We start from the raw sequence: 20,176 nt of genomic DNA, 5'->3' as shown, positions 1-20,176 counted from the left end.
TGGAGGCAGGTTGTTCCACTGGTTAATTGTTCTAACTGTCAGGAAGTTTCTCCTTAGTTCTAGGTTGCTTCTCTCCTTGATTAGTTTCCATCCGTTGCTTCTTGTCCTGCCTTCAGGCGCTTTGGAGAATAGCTTGACTCCCTCTTCTTTGTGGCAGCCCCTGAGATATTGGAACACTGCTATCATGTCCCCCCTCATCTTTCTCTTCGTTAAACTAGACATACCCAATTCCAGCAGCCGTTCCTTATATGTTTTAGCCTCCAGTCCCCTAATCATCTTTGTTGCTCCACAACAGTTCATTTAGTGACCATTCGAAGACGCTTGGCAACGGACTCACATTTATGGTTTTGAGTGTCCCAAGGTCATGTGATCACGTTTTGCGACCTTCTAACAAGCAAAGTCAACAGGGAAGCCAAGTTCTCTTAGCAACCACGTCACTAATTTAACAAGTGCAGTGATTCACTTAACAACTGTGGCAGTGAGGCAAAACTCACTTAACCAATGTCTCGCTTAGCAACGGAAATTGGGGGCCCAGTTGTGGTTTTAATTTGAGGACTAGTTGTATCGTGTTGACATTGTCTTGGTTCTCAGTGGGCAGAATATCGGGACTGGGTTGCCATTTCAAAAAGCAGCACAAGTAGCCCTCGACCTATGACTACAATGCAGCCCAAAACAACTCTTGCCAAGCAAGACAGATATTAAGTGATGTGCCCAGTTTTTTTTTCCTTCGGTTGTTAAGCGAATCGCTGCATTAAGTAAATCAGGCAGTTGTTAAGGGAATTGGGCTTCCCCCGTTGATTTCGCTGGTCGGCACCCAGCTGGGAAGGTTACACATGGAGATGACATATGACCCTGACACACTGCAAGTATCATAAATACATGCCAGTTGCCAAGCGCCCAAATTTTGATCACGTGATCATGGGAATGCCGCACTGGTTGTAGGGTGTAAAAAAACGGTCATGTCACTTTTTTTTCAGTGCTGTTGTAACCTGGAGCGGTCATTAAACAATTGTTTTTAAGTCGAGGACTATCTGTATGACCATGTTTTTATAAACTAAATATTTAATTTGTGGATTTGTGATGCTCCATCTCAGTGTTTCTCAACCATAGCAGCTTGAAGATGTGTGGACTTCAAGCTGGCTGGGGAATTCTGGGAATTGAAGTCCACACATCTTCCAAGTTGCTAAAGTTAAGAAACACTACTCTATCTCAGAGTTGGACATACTGTATTTGACAAAAGAGATCTGAGATACGAAAGCTCCTGCAAGTTTGGATAGATGGTTAAATATATCTTGCTGGAAGGAATGCATGAATGCTGAATTATTCTTAGTTGAAGAAGACCCCCTGCTTTGTTAATTAGACCTCATAATGCTTCCTGATTTTGATAACTGTTAATATATGTGACTATCCTATGAACGTTCAGCACAGATGGCACAGATTTTACTCTGCTATTGCAAAGACTGGCTTGTTCCTTACCAACTAGCTTGGGACTCTCTGTTAAGCACCATTAGCTTACAATCACTGCAATATACACTTTTATCTATTTTCTTTAGTAGTGATCTCATTCTCCAACTATCACCTGCTTCTTCTTTTTTGTGCATTCTCCATTGTTATGTAAGGTATTAGCTATTCCTCCACTGGTTATGATTTGGGAATTTGAGCATAGAGCAAATGTTGAACACATTTGGGTAAGAATATAAAGACAAAATATAAAAGACATTATGGTGGATACGTTAAAAATTGGCATGCTAGGCAGCAGATCGGGATAATAGCATGAGGAACACCATACTGAGCAGTAGGATTTGTGAAAAGGATCTGGGTATACTTGTGGATCGCAAGGTAACCATGAGCCAATGGTATGAGGCTGCCAAAAGGAACAAAAAAATAGAAAATGCATACAGTTAGTCCTCGACTTACAACCATAATTGAGGCTAACATTTCTCTTACTAAGTGAGATATTTGTTAAGTGAATTTTGCCCCATTTTACAGCCTGCCTTGCCACAGTTGTTAAGTGAATCACTGCAGTAGTTAAATTAGTAACACGGTTGTTATAAGGATCTGGCTTCCCCATTGACTTTGCTTGTCAGAAGGTCACAAAAGGGGAACACATGAACTGCCTAGACACTGCAACTGTCCTAAATAGGAGTCAGTTGCCGAGCGTCTGAATTTTGATCACGTGAACATGGGGACGCCGCCGTGATCCTAAGTATGAAAAACAGTCATTTTTTCAGTGCTGTTGTATCTTTGAACAATCATTAAGCGAATTATTGTAAATCAAGGGCTACCTGTACTGGTTTTGATTCTCATTTCACTAAATATGAATTAACTGTGGCAGCTTTAATTCCATCTCCCATCTCCAATTTACTGTCACATTAAATCTTACAACTGCGAATTATTAATTATACAAGTAGATGGATTTGGAAGGCCAGGGAATTATGCCAGGGAGGATTTGAGAAACAGGGATAAGAGACGCAGAATAAATGAGAAGGCAAATAAGAGACTTAATCCCCAGATCGCCTGTCTGGCCATCAATTGTGTACCCTTTTTACTACCCCCCAAAACAGCAATTGCTTACCTGCACTAATGTAACCCAAGAACTGAGGTCCTTCCTCTACATTAACTGGAGCTCTTTGGACAAAAATGACGAAATAGCATCAAGTCCAGGTTGACACAACAGCACAGCTTAGTCTTCCTGCCTCTAGCAATGAGCTGAGGCAAACATCCTGCCAGCTGCCTCTGTTGCAGGGCCAGGGCTGTGCTTTCCTTTCATAAAAAGAACTAAAGTAGGCCACCCACCCCACAGCAGGAATTCTCTCTCCCCATCTGCCCTGCTAGTTTCAAGCAGTTGAAGCTCACAAGCCGTGTACTAAATAGTTATCCCTAGTGGAGTGGCATAAGGACTGGAAAAAACGTATCCTGGGTTAAAAGAAGCAGCTCGTATGTCCAAAACACCACCGTTTCCCCAAGCATTTAGCCAGCTGAAATGGCCGTTCTGGACCTGAGCTGGAAAAGAAGGTATACACACACAGTAAACAAACACATGCACACACACCCACACCTAAGAAGTGAGTGCACTTTAGCCAGGCCACTTTTGGCTCTTCAAGAACAATGAGTCCATCCTGGAGCAGCAATAGGGAACCATGGCCCTTTTATGACTTGTGGACTTCAACTCCCAGAATTCCTGAGCTGGCTCAGGAATTCTGGGAGTTGAAGTCCACAAGTCATAAAAGGGCCATGGTTCCCCACCCCTGATCCTGGAGCAATCTCTGGAGAGACAAAAAGAAAGCAAGTCGGAGGAATGGGGATGACGGAGAGAAAAAACAATAGTCTATGATTGATGTTTCAATAGACCTCTCCCAGGATGCTTACAAATCAGTTCTGAAGTTATGATGGCTGAACCCTCTTCTCCTGCTCACGTGGCCATATGTTGGGCTTCAGCATTTATGGCCATTTGCAGTGATGAGATGTTTTACGACAGGTTTTGCCGAAAACTGGCATTCTAAACGGCCCATATGGAACCATTGGTTCATTTAACAACTGTGGAATTTGCTTAACTACTTGCTTGCTTTACAGCTGTGGTTTTCAGTTAATGATTGCTGCAGAAAATGTTGAAAAATCAGGTCGGTTATTTGGGTGACCTGTTTTACAATTGTTACAACTTATAACAGTGATGGTGAACTTTTTAGAGTCTGAGTGCCCAAAATGCAACCCAAAACCCACTTATGCATCGTAGGGTGCCGGCTGGGTGTGGCCCATTGGCTGGGTGTGGCCCGTTGGGTGGGTGTGGCTGCGGTGGTAATGGCAGACTGGGTGGGACTAAAAAGTTCAATCAATCAATTCCAACTTTGCAAGATCTTTTTTTTCCCCGCAAGAAGTTGAAATTGACTGATTGATTGAACCTTTTTTTTTTTTTGCACACGGCGGCAGAGGCCTAAAGCGAAAAGGTTTTATAAAACCCAGCTGAAGGCCTAGGACTGGGGCGACGGCGCGCGTGCCCNCATGATGGGCCGAGCTCCCATTTGCTCTACTTCTGATACAAATGTGAATGTAATGATGAAGTTGAGTCTGCCACACATGGAGCATCACATTTGTAACTTTTAGTTATTATTCTGAACTAATTGTCACATTTGTTCCATGATATATCAGTTTACCCATAAGTGATTACCTTGACAGGAACATGGTATGTCATTGAAGATCCGTCAGGGGTAAATATAATTTATTACATTACCCAATTGTAGTCCCATAAAAAGGGGAGTAACTATAATTGCTTTAACATCCAGTTTTAAATGTTTTGGAAACAAAGCTTCCAAAAGATGGCACTGTGACTTTGGCCATCCCTATCAACATTTGCAGATACAGCTGGGAATTAGAGAAGGCTCCCCAAAGCAAGAACAGGGCAAATGGACCTTGGTTTTTTTGCTGATAGCTTTTAATTACCACACCTTTGGAGAATTTTCAAGCAAAGGTTTAATGGAACAGCTACTAAGGAAACATCTCTCTGCCAAGGAATGAAACTTGGTAGGAGGCAGGACAAACCATTTCCAAAAACCTTGTCAATAAAACTGCAGGGACTTGTCCAGGCAATTGCCGGGAACCAACACTGACACAAAGGCAGGGGGAAAAAATTGGGGGGGGGGGCTGTTGTGTTGCCAAGGTGTAACAAGTTGCCAGACAAATGGAGTTTTTCTCTTTCTTCTGCCTTTGAGATTGAAACGTAGATTAGATCTTTATAGTACTGAGCAGCTTGCTTCTGAATTGAGATTATGGTATCGCTTTTAGGATTTCATCCAAGCCCTGCTATTGGCATTTGTTTCTTAACAATTGCTACTCTATTTCTCCTATAATGTTGTCTTCAGTAGACAGAGGATCTAATGTTTTTCAGATGTGAAATGACCCATTTCAGTCCATTTCAGTTTGCTGGTTCACAGTCTTGATGCATCTGCTCCAACAGTAGCAACTTTGCCTTAGTTTGGGTTCTGACATTTCAAGTGTCCATAGTATACATAGATTTGCAGCACTGAACTTCCCAATTGTCTCTGGACAGATCAGCAAGAAGTCAGCATTTCAGTTTTAATCCCGCCATGTCATAAATATCAGTGCTACTCACACTTGCTCCCTTCTCTTCCACTGTACCTTTTTGGATATCTTGGAAGATTGGATTGGAAGATTGGATTGGAAAATCAATCTTCTAGTTAGTACATGTAGTCCTTGTCGTCATCATCATCATCATCATCATCAAGTTGGAAGGGACTTGGAGGCCATCAAGTCCAACCCCCTGCTCAGGCAGGAAACCCTACACCATTTCGGACAAATGGCTGTCGAGTCTCTTCTTAAAAACTTCCAGTGTTGGAGCATTCACCGCTTCTGGAGGCAGGTTGTTCCACTGGTTAATTGTTCTAACTGTCAGGAAGTTTCTCCTTAGTTCTAGGTTGCTTCTCTCCTTGATTAGTTTCCATCCGTTGCTTCTTGTCCTGCCTTCAGGTGCTTTGGAAAATAGCTTGACTCCTTCTTCTTTGTGGGAACCCCTGAGATATTGGAACACTGCTATCATGTCCCCCCTTGTCCTTCTCTTCGTTAAACTAGACATACCCAATTCCAACAACCGTTCCTTGTATGTTTTAGCCTCCAGTCCCCTAATCATCTTTGTTGCTCCACAACAGTTCGTTTAGCGACCATTCGAAGACGCTTGGCAACGGACTCACATTTATGGTTTGAGTGTCCCGAGGTCATGTGATCACGTTTTGCGACCTTCTGACAAGCAAAGTCAACAGGGAAGCCAAGTTCTCTTAGCTACCACGTCACTAATTTAACAAGTGCAGTGATTCACTTAACCACTGTGGCAATGAGACAAAACTCACTTAACCAATGTCTCGCTTAGCAACAGAAATTGGGGGCTCAATTGTGGTCTTGAGTTGAGGACTAGTTGTATCATGCTGACATTATCTTGGTTCTCACTGGACAGAATATTGGGACTGGGTTACCATTTCAAAAAGCAGCACAAGTAGCCCTCGACCTATGACTACAATGCAGCCCAAAACAACTCTTACCAAACAAGACAGATATTAAGTGATGTGCCCAGGCTTTTTTTTTTCCTTCGGTCGTTAAGCGAATCACTGCGTTAAGTAAATCAGGCAGTTATTAAGGGAATTGGGCTTCCCCCGTTGACTTCGCTCATCGGCACCCAGCTGGGAAGGTTACACATGGAGATGACATATGACCCTGACACACTGCAAGTATCATAAATACATGCCAGTTGCCAAGCACCCAAATTTTGATCACGTGATCATGGGGATGCTGCACTGGTTGTAGGTGTAAAAAAATGGTCATGTCACTTTTTTTTCAGTGCTGTTGTAACTTGGAGCGGTCATTAAACAATTGTTTTTAAATCGAGGACTATCTGTATGGCCATGTTTTTATAAACTAAATATTTAATTTGTGGATTTGTGATGCTCCATCTCAGTGTTTCTCAACCATAGCAGCTTGAAGATGTATGGACTTCAGTTCCCAGAATTCCGGCTGGGGAATTCTGGGAATTGAAGTCCACACATCTTCCAAGTTGCTAAAGTTAAGAAACACTACTCTATCTCAGAGTTGGACATATTTGACAAAAGAGATCTGAGATACGAGAGCTCCTGCAAGTTTGGATAGATGGTTAAATATATCTTGCGGGAAGGAATGCATGAATGCTGAATTATTCTTAGTTGAAGAAGACCCCCTGCTTCGTTAATTAGACCTCATAATGCTTCCTGATTTTGATAACTGTTAATATATGTGACTATCCTATGAACGTTCAGCACAGATGGCACAGATTTTACTCGGCTATGGCAAAGACCGAATTGTTCCTTACCAACTAGCTTGGGACTCTCTGTTAAGCACCATTAGCTTACAATCACTGCAATATACACTTTTATCCATTTTCTTTAGTAGTGATCTCATTCTCCAACTATCACCTGCTTCTTCTTTTTTTCTGCATTCTCCATTGTTATATAGCTATTCCTCCACTGGTTATGATTCAGGAATTTGAGCATAGAGCAAATGTTGAACACATTTGGGTAAGAATATAAAGAAAAAATATAAAAGACATTATGGTGGATACGTTAAAAATTGGCATACTAGGCAGCAGATCGGGATAATAGCACGAGGAACACCATACTGAGCAGTAGGATTTGTGAAAAGGATCTGGGTATACTTGTGGATCACAAGGTAATCCCATGAGCCAATGGTATGAGGCTGCCAAAAGGAAAAAAAATAGAAAATGCATACAGTTAGTCCTCGACTTAATGACCATAATTGAGACTAACATTTCTCTTGCTAAGTGAGATATTTGTTAAGTGAATTTTGCCCCATTTTACAGCCTGCCTTGCCACAGTTGTTAAGTGAATCACTGCAGTAGTTAAATTAGTAACACGGTTGTTATAAGGATCTGGCTTCCCCATTGACTTTGCTTGTCAGAAGATCACAAAAGGGGATCACATGAGCTGCCCAGACACTGCAGCTGTCCTAAATAGGAGTCAGTTGCCGAGCGTCTGAATTTTGATCACGTGAACATGGGGACGCCGCCGTGATCCTAAGTATGAAAAACAGTCATAAGTCACTTTTTTTCAGTGCTGTTGTATCTTTGAACAATCATTAAGCGAATTATTGTAAATCAAGGGCTACCTGTACTGGTTTTGATTCTCATTTCACTAAATATGAATTAACTGTGGCAGCTTTAATTCCATCTCCCATCTCCAACTTACTGTCACATTAAATCTTACAACTGCGAATTATTAATTATACAAGTAGATGGATTTGGAAGGCCAGGGAATTATGCCAGGGAGGAATTGAGAAACAGGGATAAGAGACGCAGAATAAATGAGAAGGCAAATAAGAGACTTAATCCCCAGATCTCCTGTCTGGCCATCAGTTGTGTACCCCCCAAACAGCAATTGCTTACCTGCTCTAATGTAATCCAGGAACTGAGGTCCTTCCTCTACATTAACTGGAGCTCTTTGGACAAAAATGACGAAATAGCATCAAGTCCAGGTTGACACAACAGCACAGCTTAGTCTTCCTGCCTCTAGCAAATGAGCTGAGGCAAATATCCTGCCAGCTGCCTCTGTTGCAGGGCCAGGGCTGTGCTTTCCTTTCATAAAAAGAACTAAAGTAGGCCACCCACCCCACAGCAGGAATTCTCTCTCCCCATCTGCCCTGCTAGTTTCAAGCATTTGAAGCTCACAGGCCGTGTACTAAATAGTTATCCCTAGTGGAGTGGCATAAGGACTGGGAAAAAACGTATCCTGGGTTAAAAGAAGCAGCTCGTATGACCAAAACACCACCATTTCCCCAAGCATTTAACCAGCTGAAATGGCCGTTCTGGACCTGAGCTGGAAAAGAAGGTATACGCATACAGTACACAAACACAAACACATGCACACACACACACAACTAAGAAGTGAGTGCACTTTAGCCAGGCCACTTTTGGCTCTTCAAGAACAATGAGTCCATCCTGGAGCAGCAATAGGGAACCATGGCCCTTTTATGACTTGTGGACTTCAACTCCCAGAATTCCTGAGCTGGCTCAGGAATTCTGGGAGTTGAAGTCCACAAGTCATAAAAGGGCCATGGTTCCCCACCCCTGATCCTGGAGCAATCTCTGGAGAGACAAAAAGAAAGCAAGTCGGAGGAATGGGGATGACGGAGAGAAAAAACAATAGTCTATGATTGATGTTTCAATAGACCTCTCCCGGGATGCTTACAAACCAGTTCTGAAGTTATGATGGCTGAACCCTCTTCTCCTGGTCACGTGGCCATATGTTGGGCTTCAGCATTTATGGCCATTTGCAGTGATGAGATGTTTTACGACAGGTTTTGCCGAAAACTGGCATTCTAAACGGCCCATATGGAACCATTGGTTCATTTAACAACTGTGGAATTTGCTTAACTACTTGCTTGCTTTACAGCTGTGGTTTTCAGTTAATGATTGCTGCAGAAAATGTTGAAAAATCAGGTCGGTTATTTGGGTGACCTGTTTTACAATTGTTACAACTTATAACAGTGATGGTGAACTTTTTAGAGTCTGAGTGCCCAAAATGCAACCCAAAACCCACTTATGCATCGTAGGGTGCCGGCTGGGTGTGGCCCATTGGCTGGGTGTGGCCCGTTGGGTGGGTGTGGCCCGTTGGGTGGGTGTGGCTGCGGTGGTGATGGCAGACTGGGTGGGACTAAAAAGTTCAATCAATCAATTCCAACTTTGCAAGATCTTTTTTTTCCCCGCAAGAAGTTGAAATTGACTGATTGATTGAACCTTTTTTTTTTTTTGCACACGGCGGCAGAGGCCTAAAGNGAAAAGGTTTTATAAAACCCAGCTGAAGGCCTAGGACTGGGGCGACGGCGCGCGTGCCCACAGAGAGGGCTCTGAGTGCCGCCTCTGGCACCCGGGCCATAGGTTCGCCACCACTGACTTATAATATTGATGGGCAGGCTCCATTTCAGTCGTAAGTTGGGGACTACCTGTATTCCTTGTCCACAACTCTGATCACAGTCTTGCTAAGCTGGCCACTTCATATTAGGGTAGAAGTAGAAACCAAATGAGGGCACTAGACTGAATTATAATCCCTAGAGACAAGGTGGTCAGAATGCCATGCCTGTATAACTCCTTTTATGGATTTTGACGAGTAATTTGATGTTCCTCTCCTGAGCCTTTTGCTAACCTAAGAATTTATTACTTGGACCTCATTCACCCAATTCCTGCTAACTGTGTCTGTTGGAAAATCCCAACTGTTCCATCTCCCTCCGACCTTCCGAAGAATTTTTCCTCCACGTTCTCCCTTCCATCCTATCCAAACGTATTTCAGGTCATAGCCTTTTTTTCTAAGATGTTGACGTTGGATCTTATCCCTGAGGAAATGCACCCATTGACGCAAAAAGTCCCCACCTTCTGCTAAAAAAAAAAAAAAAAGGAACGTGTCAAACTGAGTTAGAATTGGTAAGAAAAAATGCAAGATTTCTGTGCCTGGTACTAGTGTAAATTTATGTTAGTTTTCTCTTGTTTTAATTCCAGGTTGTAACTTCTTGTCAGAAGTATCCGCATCCCATATTTTCTCAGATTCACAGTGCGTGTGGCTGCAGCAGACTGGCAATTTACAATGAATAAAATATGTCTGAAAACTACAGCTGTGTTAAATGTAAGCAGGGTTGGACAGAGAGATCCTCTCTCTTGAACAGAGGGGCAGACAGATCCTCCCCCCTTGTCTGGGAAGCCTAGATTGGTGACAGGTAGTCAACACTGACAAAATAGAACAGAAGAGAACAGAATAACAGAGTTGGAAGGGACCTTGGAGGTCTTCTAGTCCAACCCCCTGTTCAAGCAGGAGACTTTATACCTTTCCAAACAAATGTCTCTTCTTAAAAGCCTCCAGTGATGGACGACCCACAACTTCTGAAGGCAAGCTGTTCTACTGATTAATTGCTCTCACTGTTAGGAAATTTCTCCTTAGTTCTAGATTGCTTCTCTCCTTGATTAGTTTCCATCCATTGTTTCTTGTCGTGCCTTCCGGTGCTTTGGAAAATAGACTGACTCCCCTCTTCCTTGTGGTAGCCTTGTGGCAAAATATTGGAACATTGCTAACATGTTATCCCTAGTTCTTCTTTTCACTAGACTAGACATACCCAATCCCTGCAACTGTTCTTCATGTGTTTTAGCCTCCAGTCCCCTAATCATCATTATTGCTCTTTTCTGCACTCTTTCCAAAGTAAAATAGAATAAAATAACCATGTGAGAATAAAATAAAATAGAATAAAATAGCCATAGTGATCCTGGGACCAAGGATACTTTATTGTCAATAACCAGGCAGAAAGAGGGCTCCATGGCACTTTACTAAACAAACTGGTCTTGAAGGAAACACAGCTCCAGGATCCCCAGCATGCTGCTTCTTCTTCTGAACTCCATCTTTCTTTCGAGGCTCTTGCCGGGCTTGTTTTATGAAACTGGAATCACCTTCTTGAGATCCTGGGTGGAGCCACACTTTTGTGCTGGTGTCTCATCTGGCGTGTGAAGCATGGCACTCAATCCTGCCCAATTCCCCCTAGTGAACTTCCTGTCCCCCTGATCTAGCCAGTTCTGAATGAAAGAGAGGGAAGAGCCCGCGTGCCTAGGCTAGGGGGAAAGCATCTTGCCAGTCCCAGCTGGAGCAGAATTATCTGAATGGCTTCAGGCTATGGAGAAGACGGAGCTACTGTGGTCTAGCAGAAAGGGGCTTGATGTCTCGGGTTTTCATATACGAAAGCAGCTGCTCTGGGATTTCGGCTAGGACATCTTTCGCCAGGCGTGCCATGCTTAAAATGTGGTTGCCGGAATGGTCTACGTAGTCTCGGAAGGGCACGAACTACAACAGCAGGAAAGACACAAAACGGCAGGAGGGTACTGAATTAGATCCCCAAGTCTGGTGCAGCCTTGGGTATCAATAGCAGCAGAAGAAGGAAAACTTCATATTTCCCAATTCAGTTTACATGAGCAAAGATATGAGGGCTGAATACCCCCCCACACACACACACACTACATAGCAATAGCAACAGCATTTAGGCTTATATACCGCTCTACAGCACTTTATAGCATTCTCTGGGCAGTTTATAACGTAGAGGCATTATTTGCATATTGCCTCTAACAATCTGGGTCCTCATTTTACTGGCCTCGGAAGGATGGAAGGCTGAGTCAACCTTGAGCCCTGTCAGGATCGAACTATAGACTGTGGGCAGAGTGCCTGCAATACTGCACTTTAACCATTACACCACCAGTTGCCCTAGAAATATATAAGTCCCTTCTATCTGCCATATTGCCAATATTTGAATTTTGTTTTCTTATGCCCACCGGCAATTCAGGTCAGTAAAACAAACACTGAGATTGATCATAGCTCATGTGTAGATGTATAAGTTTTGCAAGAAGTTAAGGTGCTCAAATAAGTATCTTCCAGACTTAACTCTTTAACTCCCAAATCCCAGCCACAAACAGCCACAAAAATCCTGCTATTTTTCTTGGACAGGGAACTTTGCACACTATCCTTTGCACTGCAAGGATAAGTTAATACTGTAAGACTATATCAAAATAAATGCCATATTTTCAGGCTGGCAATCTGATCTGGATGATAAAGTAAGGGTTGATGTCCAGTCCTCTAGGTCATGAAGGGGTACCTTGATCAGCACACAATATTGTATAATGCCACAGGCACATATGATAACCATGGCAGACATTTTCATGTCAGCATGTAGAGAAGTGCTGATGGAAGTGCAAGAGAAAATATGGTGTTGGTTAGGATAAGCAAAACACACCCTTTCCAAAAACACCTTCTCATGGACTTGTGAAACAATAGGCCCTGCCTGTTCAGCCATAAAATATTTAGAAGTTTAAGAAATTTTTATAATACTAGAAGAAATAGGATAGGAGTGAACGTAGGCTGTCAGAAGCAAGAACATTATGAGATAAACCGATTAAAAGTAACTCACTAAAGGTAATTAAGTTACAGATTATAGAATAACAGTGTTGGAAGGGACCTTGGAGGTCTTCTAGTCCAACCCCCTGCTTAGGTAGGGGACCCTGTACCATTTCAGACAAATGTCTGTCCAATCTCTTCTTAAAAACCTCCGGTGATGGAACACCCACAACTTCTGAAGGAAAGCCATTCCATCGATTGATTGTTCTCACTGTCAGGAAATTTCTCCTTATTTCTAGGTTGGTTCTCTCCTTGATTAGTTTCCATCCATTGCTTCTTGTTCTGCCTTCAGGTGCTTTGGAAAATAGGTTGACTCCCTCTCTTCTCTGTGACAGCCCCTCAAATATTGGAAGACTGCTATCATGTCATCTCAGTTCTTCTCTTTTTTAGACATCATTGTCTTTGTAGTTATACCCATTACCTCATAGAATCTCCCCCTCCCCCCATATCCCCCCATATTAGTCAGTTATCTTGTTGTATCCAATCATGTATATATTTTAATTTATAGAGGGGTTTATGGAAGAGTTGCATCTCTGCCGTCTTTCATTTTGCTTTCACTGCCTCTGGTACCCTATGAAACCATCCATATTTCACCGGAATGGCGTGCCCGTTTAAACAAATTTTGGGGAGAATTTTTCTCCTACAGAAGCAGATCAGAACGAACATCCTCTGTTCTTAACAAAAGGCCGCATGCTGAGCATGGGAAAGACTCTCTTACGGGATAATTCTTGCAAAACACTTGGTGATAATCAGTTAGAAATCCTAGCACAGTGATGGCAAACCTTTTAGAGACCAACTTGCCCAAACTGCAACCCAAAACCCACTTATTTATCACTGGATGCCAGATGGGCGTGGCCCACTGGGTGGGCGTGGCTGTGGTGATCATGGCAGATTGGGTGGGTGTGGCCAAGGTGGGTGTGATCACCTCGATGTTGCTCGTGGGGAGGGATGCCTGTGGCGGCCAGGGGAGATCCAGGGGGTCTCTGGCAGGTGGGGCGGTGGGCAGGAGGCTCGTCCTGCTAGGTGAGGCGAGGCAGGGCGAGGTGCCATTGTCACAGGGCAAGGTGAGGCAGGGGCCGGGGCGGCTGCTGCCTGACACCATTAGCTGCTGCACACAGAGGCCAGTGAGTGCATGGATGCTGGGATGCATCTGGCCATGTGGGACCTCGGCAAGTTAGCAGGCGGCTGGTTGAAGAGGGACGGTTACCATCTCCGGGGCGTGGCGTGCGTGCCCACAGAGAGGGCTCTAAGTGCCGTCTCTGGCACGCGTGCCATAGGTTCGCCACCACTATCCTAGCACCTCACTCCTTGCATAGTTTGATGCTGTTAAGAGAAACAAGTCAGGAAGAGGACAATTCATCTCAGAAACCTTCCTTTAGCCCAGGGGACCCCAACCCCCGGTCTGTGGACCGGTAGCGGGCTGCAGCATGCCAGCAACCGGTCTGCACAAACAAGCAAAGCCCCATCTGTGGGATGCAGGGCAGCACACAATACCATGCACCCTCCGGTCCGCCGAAAAACCTTTCTCCAAGGAACCGGATCCCTGGTGCTCAAAAGGTTGGGGGACCTCTGCTTTAGCCCATTCTAATCAGCCAGATTCTCAAAGAAGGGTTACCTGTACGATGTCTCTCTCAGCATAGCGCCCCCTGGAGGAGACCCGTATTTCATCCCCATCCAGCTCTTCCATAGCTGAAGATAACAAGGAAACAAACAAAGAAACAAAAACCTTAACATTTGTTGCCATCTTCCAGGAGAACTGTTACTGACACCTGGCTGGAGAATAAATCTTAAGGTCTTTATTTCTGCGTTTTGCTCTAGCTTTGCAAAGGATCAGCAATCAACAGCAAGGAAGTTCTGCTGTGAAGTTTTGCTTATGGGACTAGGACTAGGATGCCAGCCTTGATGCCAGCCTTGATGCCAACCTTTGCTTATGGGACTAGGACTAGGATGCCAGCCTTGATGTTTTGGCAACCTGCACTCTTCTCAAAGCATCATATCCGCTCTTTGGGTTCCTCTGACCCAATTCCCTGATGGCTCAATATTCATCTGAATGAGTAGAACACTTACCCCCAAACTCAGCAGGGCCCACTCCCACAATGATGACAGACATGGGCAAGGAAGAAGCCTGCAGAGAAAAAGGTTATTGTCTCAACTGCAATTTAGGAAATAAACTACCGTCTTCCAAAGTTTTGGAACTTCTATTCCCCACTCTCATGTGCCAAATGCCACAATGGCTGGTAATTGAGGTAGGCGAAGACTCTACTGGTAGTCCTTGACTTACAATCAACAACTGAACCCAAAATTTCTGTTGTTAAGCGAGACAGCTGTTAACCGGGTTTTGCCCCATTTGACAACTTTTCTTGCCCCAGTTGTTAAGTGAATCACTAAGTTAGTAACACGGTTGGTAAGTGAATCCGGCTTCCCCATTGGCTGTCAACGCTGCTAACATCGGATGTTCTTGCTTTGACAACATATGGGGATGCAGCCATTTTCCTTCTTATGTTTTACTCTTAGAATTAGAGTTAGAATTAGAGTATCAACTGGGGGGGAGGAGGAGGAATGTGCATGGGAGTTTAGTTAGACATAACAATATTGTAACTAGTATGAGAACCAAGGTTTTTTGAAATAAGAGATGATAAGGAATGGCGGGTTGAAGAACTGGAGGGAAAGCCTGCATTTCAAACTAATTGGAGAATGTGATTTATGACTGTTAATTAGAGGAAGGAATTTGCTTTGATGCTATGTGCTCAGGGGAGGGGAATTCAGATTTTGGGTTTGCCTATGTACATGCCGATGCTATGCTGCTCGAATAAAGATACTTTAAGGTAAACAATGCCTCATAGTTCTTTGAAGAGTTTCATCTGTCGGAACCATGACATTGGCTTTGCTTGTCAGAAGGTCACAAAAGATGATCACACGACCCTGGGACACTGCAACCGTCATAAATATGAGCCAGTTGCCAAGCGTCCACATTCTGATCACGTGACCATGGTGATGCTGCAACGGTCATAAGTGTGAAAAATGGTCATAAGTCACTTTTACCAGTGCTTGGAACGGTCATTAAACGAATGGTTGTACGTTGAGAGTCATCGGTGGGCACCTTTCTTGATTGACCCACACTGACATGCAAGCACACAATTGAGGACGGTAGCATCTGGGTCTGTCAATGTGCTTTTATGCCCCAAACCTTGACTCTGTTCCTTTTCTTATTACCCGGTGAGCTACCGCAAGGCTGACTCACACTGACAATTGCTTCTTTAGTCTGCAGCATGTCGGAAATCACTCCATCGGTGATGATGAGAAGAACATAATACTGGGAGCCATCAGTGACCTGGGCAGCCAAACTGGGAAACAGAGAGAAGAGAGTGATGGAGAGCCCTAATTTCAGCACCTTGCTTCCCACAGCCTCCTTGAAAGTCCTGTCCACAGCTCCCTTGTCCCAAAAAGTACAGCAGCTGCCTTAGTTAGCAAGCTAAGAATGTGAGAAGCCGACTTAAGCTTTATTCAGAATCAGATTTGATACTCGTCAACACCAGCCGACATCAGCTCTCTGCATTTGGAGGCCTTCCACCTCTTCTTTTGCCTTATTCTGCAGGCAAGGCATAAGCTCTTCCTGCTGGGCTACTCTTCTCTCCTCTTTCCTTCTTTACTGCTGCACAAATCTTGCATGGGCCGCTGCCTTAATAGGTCAAGCAATGAAGATTGCAGTTGCCCGAGACACACTGGGCTGTTTGGGTTCCCAGAAGCCTTGGCTGAGAATGGCCCACTTGACTCTTTTATTTTACTTATTTATAAGTAATAACTTTTATTATTCTTACAAATAAATCAAGGCGGCAAACACATCCGACACACCTTCCTCCTCTTTTCCCCGTAACAACAACCTTGTGAGGTGGGTTGGGCTGAGAGAGAGGGACTGGCCCAAAGTCACCCAGCTGGCCTTTATGGTTAAGGCAGGACTTGGGACTCGCAGTCTCCCACTTTCAAGCCTGGTGTCTTAACCACTAGACCAGGGGTAGGCAACCGTGGCTCTTTTATGACTCGTGGACTTCAACTCCCAGAATTCCTGAGCCAGCATGGGGGAACTATGGCCCCTTATGACTTGTGGACTTCAACTCCCAGAATTCCTGAGCCAGCATGGCTCAGCTTGGAAACCTCTCCCTTTCCCCTCAGCATGGCTGGCTCAGGAATTCTGGGAGTTGAAGTCCACGAGTCATAAAAGAGCCAAGGTTCCCCACCCCTGGGTTAGGCCATCAGCACATACAGCATTGTATATAATACTTCTTGGGCAAGTGGCTGTGTTGCTGTGACTAGCAGCTGTTGGCATTGTTGCCTGGAAGGGATTTGTGGCTTCTTCCAGGAGAGGAAGTAAGCAGCAGCTGCAGGTGGAATTAATACGAGAGATGGTAACTTGCTCAAATGAAACCGAGCATGGCTGGCTCAAGAATTCTGGGAGTTGAAGTCCACGAGTCATAAAAGAGCCAAGGTTGCCTACCCCTGCACTAGACCAAATCGCTTTTCAACCTTTCCGAGAGACAAGAAGGCCGACAGGTGGTTTCCTCTTCCCCTCCCCACTTACCAGGCCACCTGGTTGATGACAGGTGAAAAGTTGGTGGGTCCGTAGAGCTGCACAGTACGTAGGCTTTGGAAATAGGATTCCAATACTCCTTCGATGCCCTCGCAGTTGGGATTGTCCGGATTATTGTTCTAGGGAGACAATGGCACGGCTCAGCAAACTGGACAGTGCAGGTATGAGAGACTCTTCACTGAACACTCAAGGGCTCTAGAGCTGGGAATTCTGCGAGGGATGAAGAGCATTGTGTTGGGGAAGTCAGTCCTTAAGCACTGTTGCCTAGCTTGGTAATGAAATGTCTGCAAAAAAACCACCAAGCTCAGAGAACCAAGGGCCCCACACTGTCAAACTTGGGAGAATTAGAACTTTTGAGAGTTTTCCTAGTGAAAGACTCATAGAAGTCTACTTGAGAAGTGCTTTTGATTGTTTTGGCTGGTCTACATAAGCTGAAGCATCAACTGTGTAAATGGCTATGGGTTTGAAGACCACAATTGATTGTATAATCCAGGGGTAGGCAACCTTTGCTCTTTTATGACTCGTGGACTTCAACTCCCAGAATTCCTGAGCCAGCCATGCTGAGGGGAAAGGGAGAAGTTTCCAAGCTGAGCCATGCTGGCTCAGGAATTCTGGGAGTTGAAGTCCACGAGTCATAAAAGAGCCAAGGTTGCCTATCCCTGATATAATCTAATCCATAAATCGGAAAGGGCGAGTGGAACGTTCATGGTGTGTGTGTGTGTGTGTGTGTGTGTGTGTGCATGCGCACGCATGCACCAAAGTCAAGATGGCAGCAGTGACTACACAGTTAAGGATACATCTCTTTTTAACATGTGCTGCATGTGTTACACATTTTTTTTAAAAAAAGACAAATCTTGGATTGCCCTGATTGTGTCCAGCAACTTAACTTTTTTTTTACCCACCCTGCAGATACCCTTGAGTACGGCTGACCCTTACATATTCCTCACAACGACAACATTTTAGAAAAGAAATATTAAAAGATATAGTACTTTGGAACCCCCATTCTCTGAATTGGAAACCTTTCTTATTAACTTCTAATCAATGATGTATATGGCTGTGATAACTTATTCAGTGGTAAAGAAAATGCTAAAACCCCTTTCTATCTATAACGCTACTTCCAATGTCACCATAATGAGGTAATATAATTTAATATTATAATAGAATTTGAAATAAATTAGTTCTGCACATCACCATCAAGTCTGTTAATAGAATGATGATGATGACCTCCGAGATTCTCTAAAATAATTGCTTAAAATTGGCATGATCTTAGGGTTATAAATTAGCATGATCTAAAGAATTATGAAATCACAATCCCCAAAATAGCAGCACAGAATTATATGCCATTATACAGCTATGCTTTTCTTTTCTTACAAATTATCCATAGAATAATTTTAAAATAATTGATTAAAAAGATAACTGGAGTCGTAGATAGATAAAGGACCTTGAAGCCTATGCAGATTGCAAGTAGTCCCTGGGTTAGCTAACATTGGAAGTTATGATGGTGCTGAAAAAAATTATGACCCATCCTGGAAGATGCAGCTGTTGCAGTGTCCCCACGGTCATGTGATTAAAATTTGGGGACTTGGCCACCCGCCCACATTTACAATCATCACCATGTCAGCAATCCTTCCCGTTATGGCTGCATGTTGGGATGATTATAAAACAGGTTGGTCATGTGATTGACCCATATTTTTTTGGGGTGGTGGTGGTTGTTAAGCGAACCCTGTGGTCATTAAGTCACCAACAGTTTGCTAAGGTGTGGTTTTGCTGAAAACCGGAAATAAGTGCCGCGTTTTGGCGAAGCCGTCATAAAACGGTGACTATGGGATGCTGCAAATGGCCATAAATGCATCTGTGTTGCGGAGCGCCTGAAACTTGGTCGTGTGGCTGCGGAGGAAGCTCGACCACTGGAACTTCAAATCTGAGTCATAAATCCCCCTTTTTTTAGTCAGTTGTCACTTTGGACAGTCGCTAAGTAACCGGTCGTAAGTTGAGAACTACCTGAATCTAACTTTCAAGGGTCTGTTTAGGAATGTGGAACTATGCAGAAATGGATAGATTGACTTTAAAGAGAAAAGAGAAAGAAGACTCAGTGTACTTTAGAACATAGGATAATTTTTATCAATGGCTAGAAAAACGAGTCAGAGAGAAAGGAATGTGATATGTCATTTTGAATATATATTAGTAAGAAGGCAGCTATTGAGTGATGAATTAACATATTGTTTAGGATAATTAACTATATCTATTATTGTTAGTTAAATACATGTACCCAAACATTATGCTGTTTACTAAATATTGAAAATGTTATTGGAAAAATCCCAACCCCAACCCCAACCCCAACCCTAACCCTAACCCTAGCCCAAACCCCAACCCTAACCCTAATCCCAACGCCACCTTATCCCTAACCGTATAAAAAATTATAAAATCTATAAAAAAAAAAAGGGAATGTGAAACTATGATGGAGTGTTTAACGCAGGGCTTTTCAACCAGTGGTATGGGTACCACCTGTGGTATAATGGCACTTGGCAGGTGGTACGCGACCATCCTAGAAAAGTGGTAGCGGGGGAGGGGAATGAGCTGAACCGGTGGCAGCACCGCACAAGCCTGAGTGAGAGATGGCTGGAGCTGCAGGGCTCAGCGGAAGCACCAGGATCAGTGTCGCTTTCCAGCTGATCGGCGGTTCTTCAGGGCTGTCAGGGCTCAGTAGAAGCGCCAGGATCAGCGCCAGGCTCCAGCTGGAGCTTGGCGCTGATCCTGGTGCTTCTGCTGAGCCCTGAAGAAGTACCAATCAGTTGGAAAGCAGCACTGATCCTGACGCTTCTGCTGAGCCCAGAAGAAGCGCCGATCAGCTGGAATGTGGCAGCATCTCCAGGGTCTTGTGATTTACATTCATATGCTTGGCAACTGTTGTAAGTCGAGGACTACCTGTACTTTATGACTTTTTTCCTTTTTTGGGGGGGGGGGTCATCAAGTTTTTGACACCTTGCTAGGCGACTGGTGGTACTCGGATGTTGCCATATCCTAAAAGTGGTACAATGGGTGAAAAGGTTGAAAAGCCCTGTTTTACAGAACTGACCCTAGGAAAGCTCTTTTTCCTTAAGAGCATAAGAGCATCTCTCCTAAT

At 44.0% G+C, this 20,176-nt stretch overlaps 1 protein-coding gene across 1 annotated transcript in view; it reads right to left on the bottom strand.

Moving 5' to 3' along the window:
* Nucleotides 1-11,008: 11,008 nt before the first annotated feature.
* Nucleotides 11,009-20,176, bottom strand: part of CPNE9 (copine family member 9) — a 65,548-nt gene continuing 56,380 nt past the window's right edge. Inside the window, exons 17-21 of the mRNA XM_029284836.1 lie at nucleotides 17,044-17,171; nucleotides 15,709-15,811; nucleotides 14,535-14,592; nucleotides 14,083-14,156; nucleotides 11,009-11,366 (exon numbers count right to left, since the gene is read on the bottom strand). Coding sequence (XP_029140669.1) covers nucleotides 11,214-11,366; nucleotides 14,083-14,156; nucleotides 14,535-14,592; nucleotides 15,709-15,811; nucleotides 17,044-17,171 — 516 coding nt within the window. The 3' untranslated portion in view covers nucleotides 11,009-11,213. The remainder of the gene's footprint in view (nucleotides 11,367-14,082; nucleotides 14,157-14,534; nucleotides 14,593-15,708; nucleotides 15,812-17,043; nucleotides 17,172-20,176) is intronic.

Source organism: Protobothrops mucrosquamatus, unplaced genomic scaffold (genome assembly GCF_001527695.2).
Source record: "Protobothrops mucrosquamatus isolate PMUCROS unplaced genomic scaffold, P.Mucros_1.0 scaffold1007, whole genome shotgun sequence".
Classification (NCBI taxonomy): domain Eukaryota; kingdom Metazoa; phylum Chordata; class Lepidosauria; order Squamata; family Viperidae; genus Protobothrops; species Protobothrops mucrosquamatus.
The sequence above is the reverse complement of the archived record's forward strand: the minus strand, read 5'-3'. Positions and strand labels throughout refer to the sequence as shown.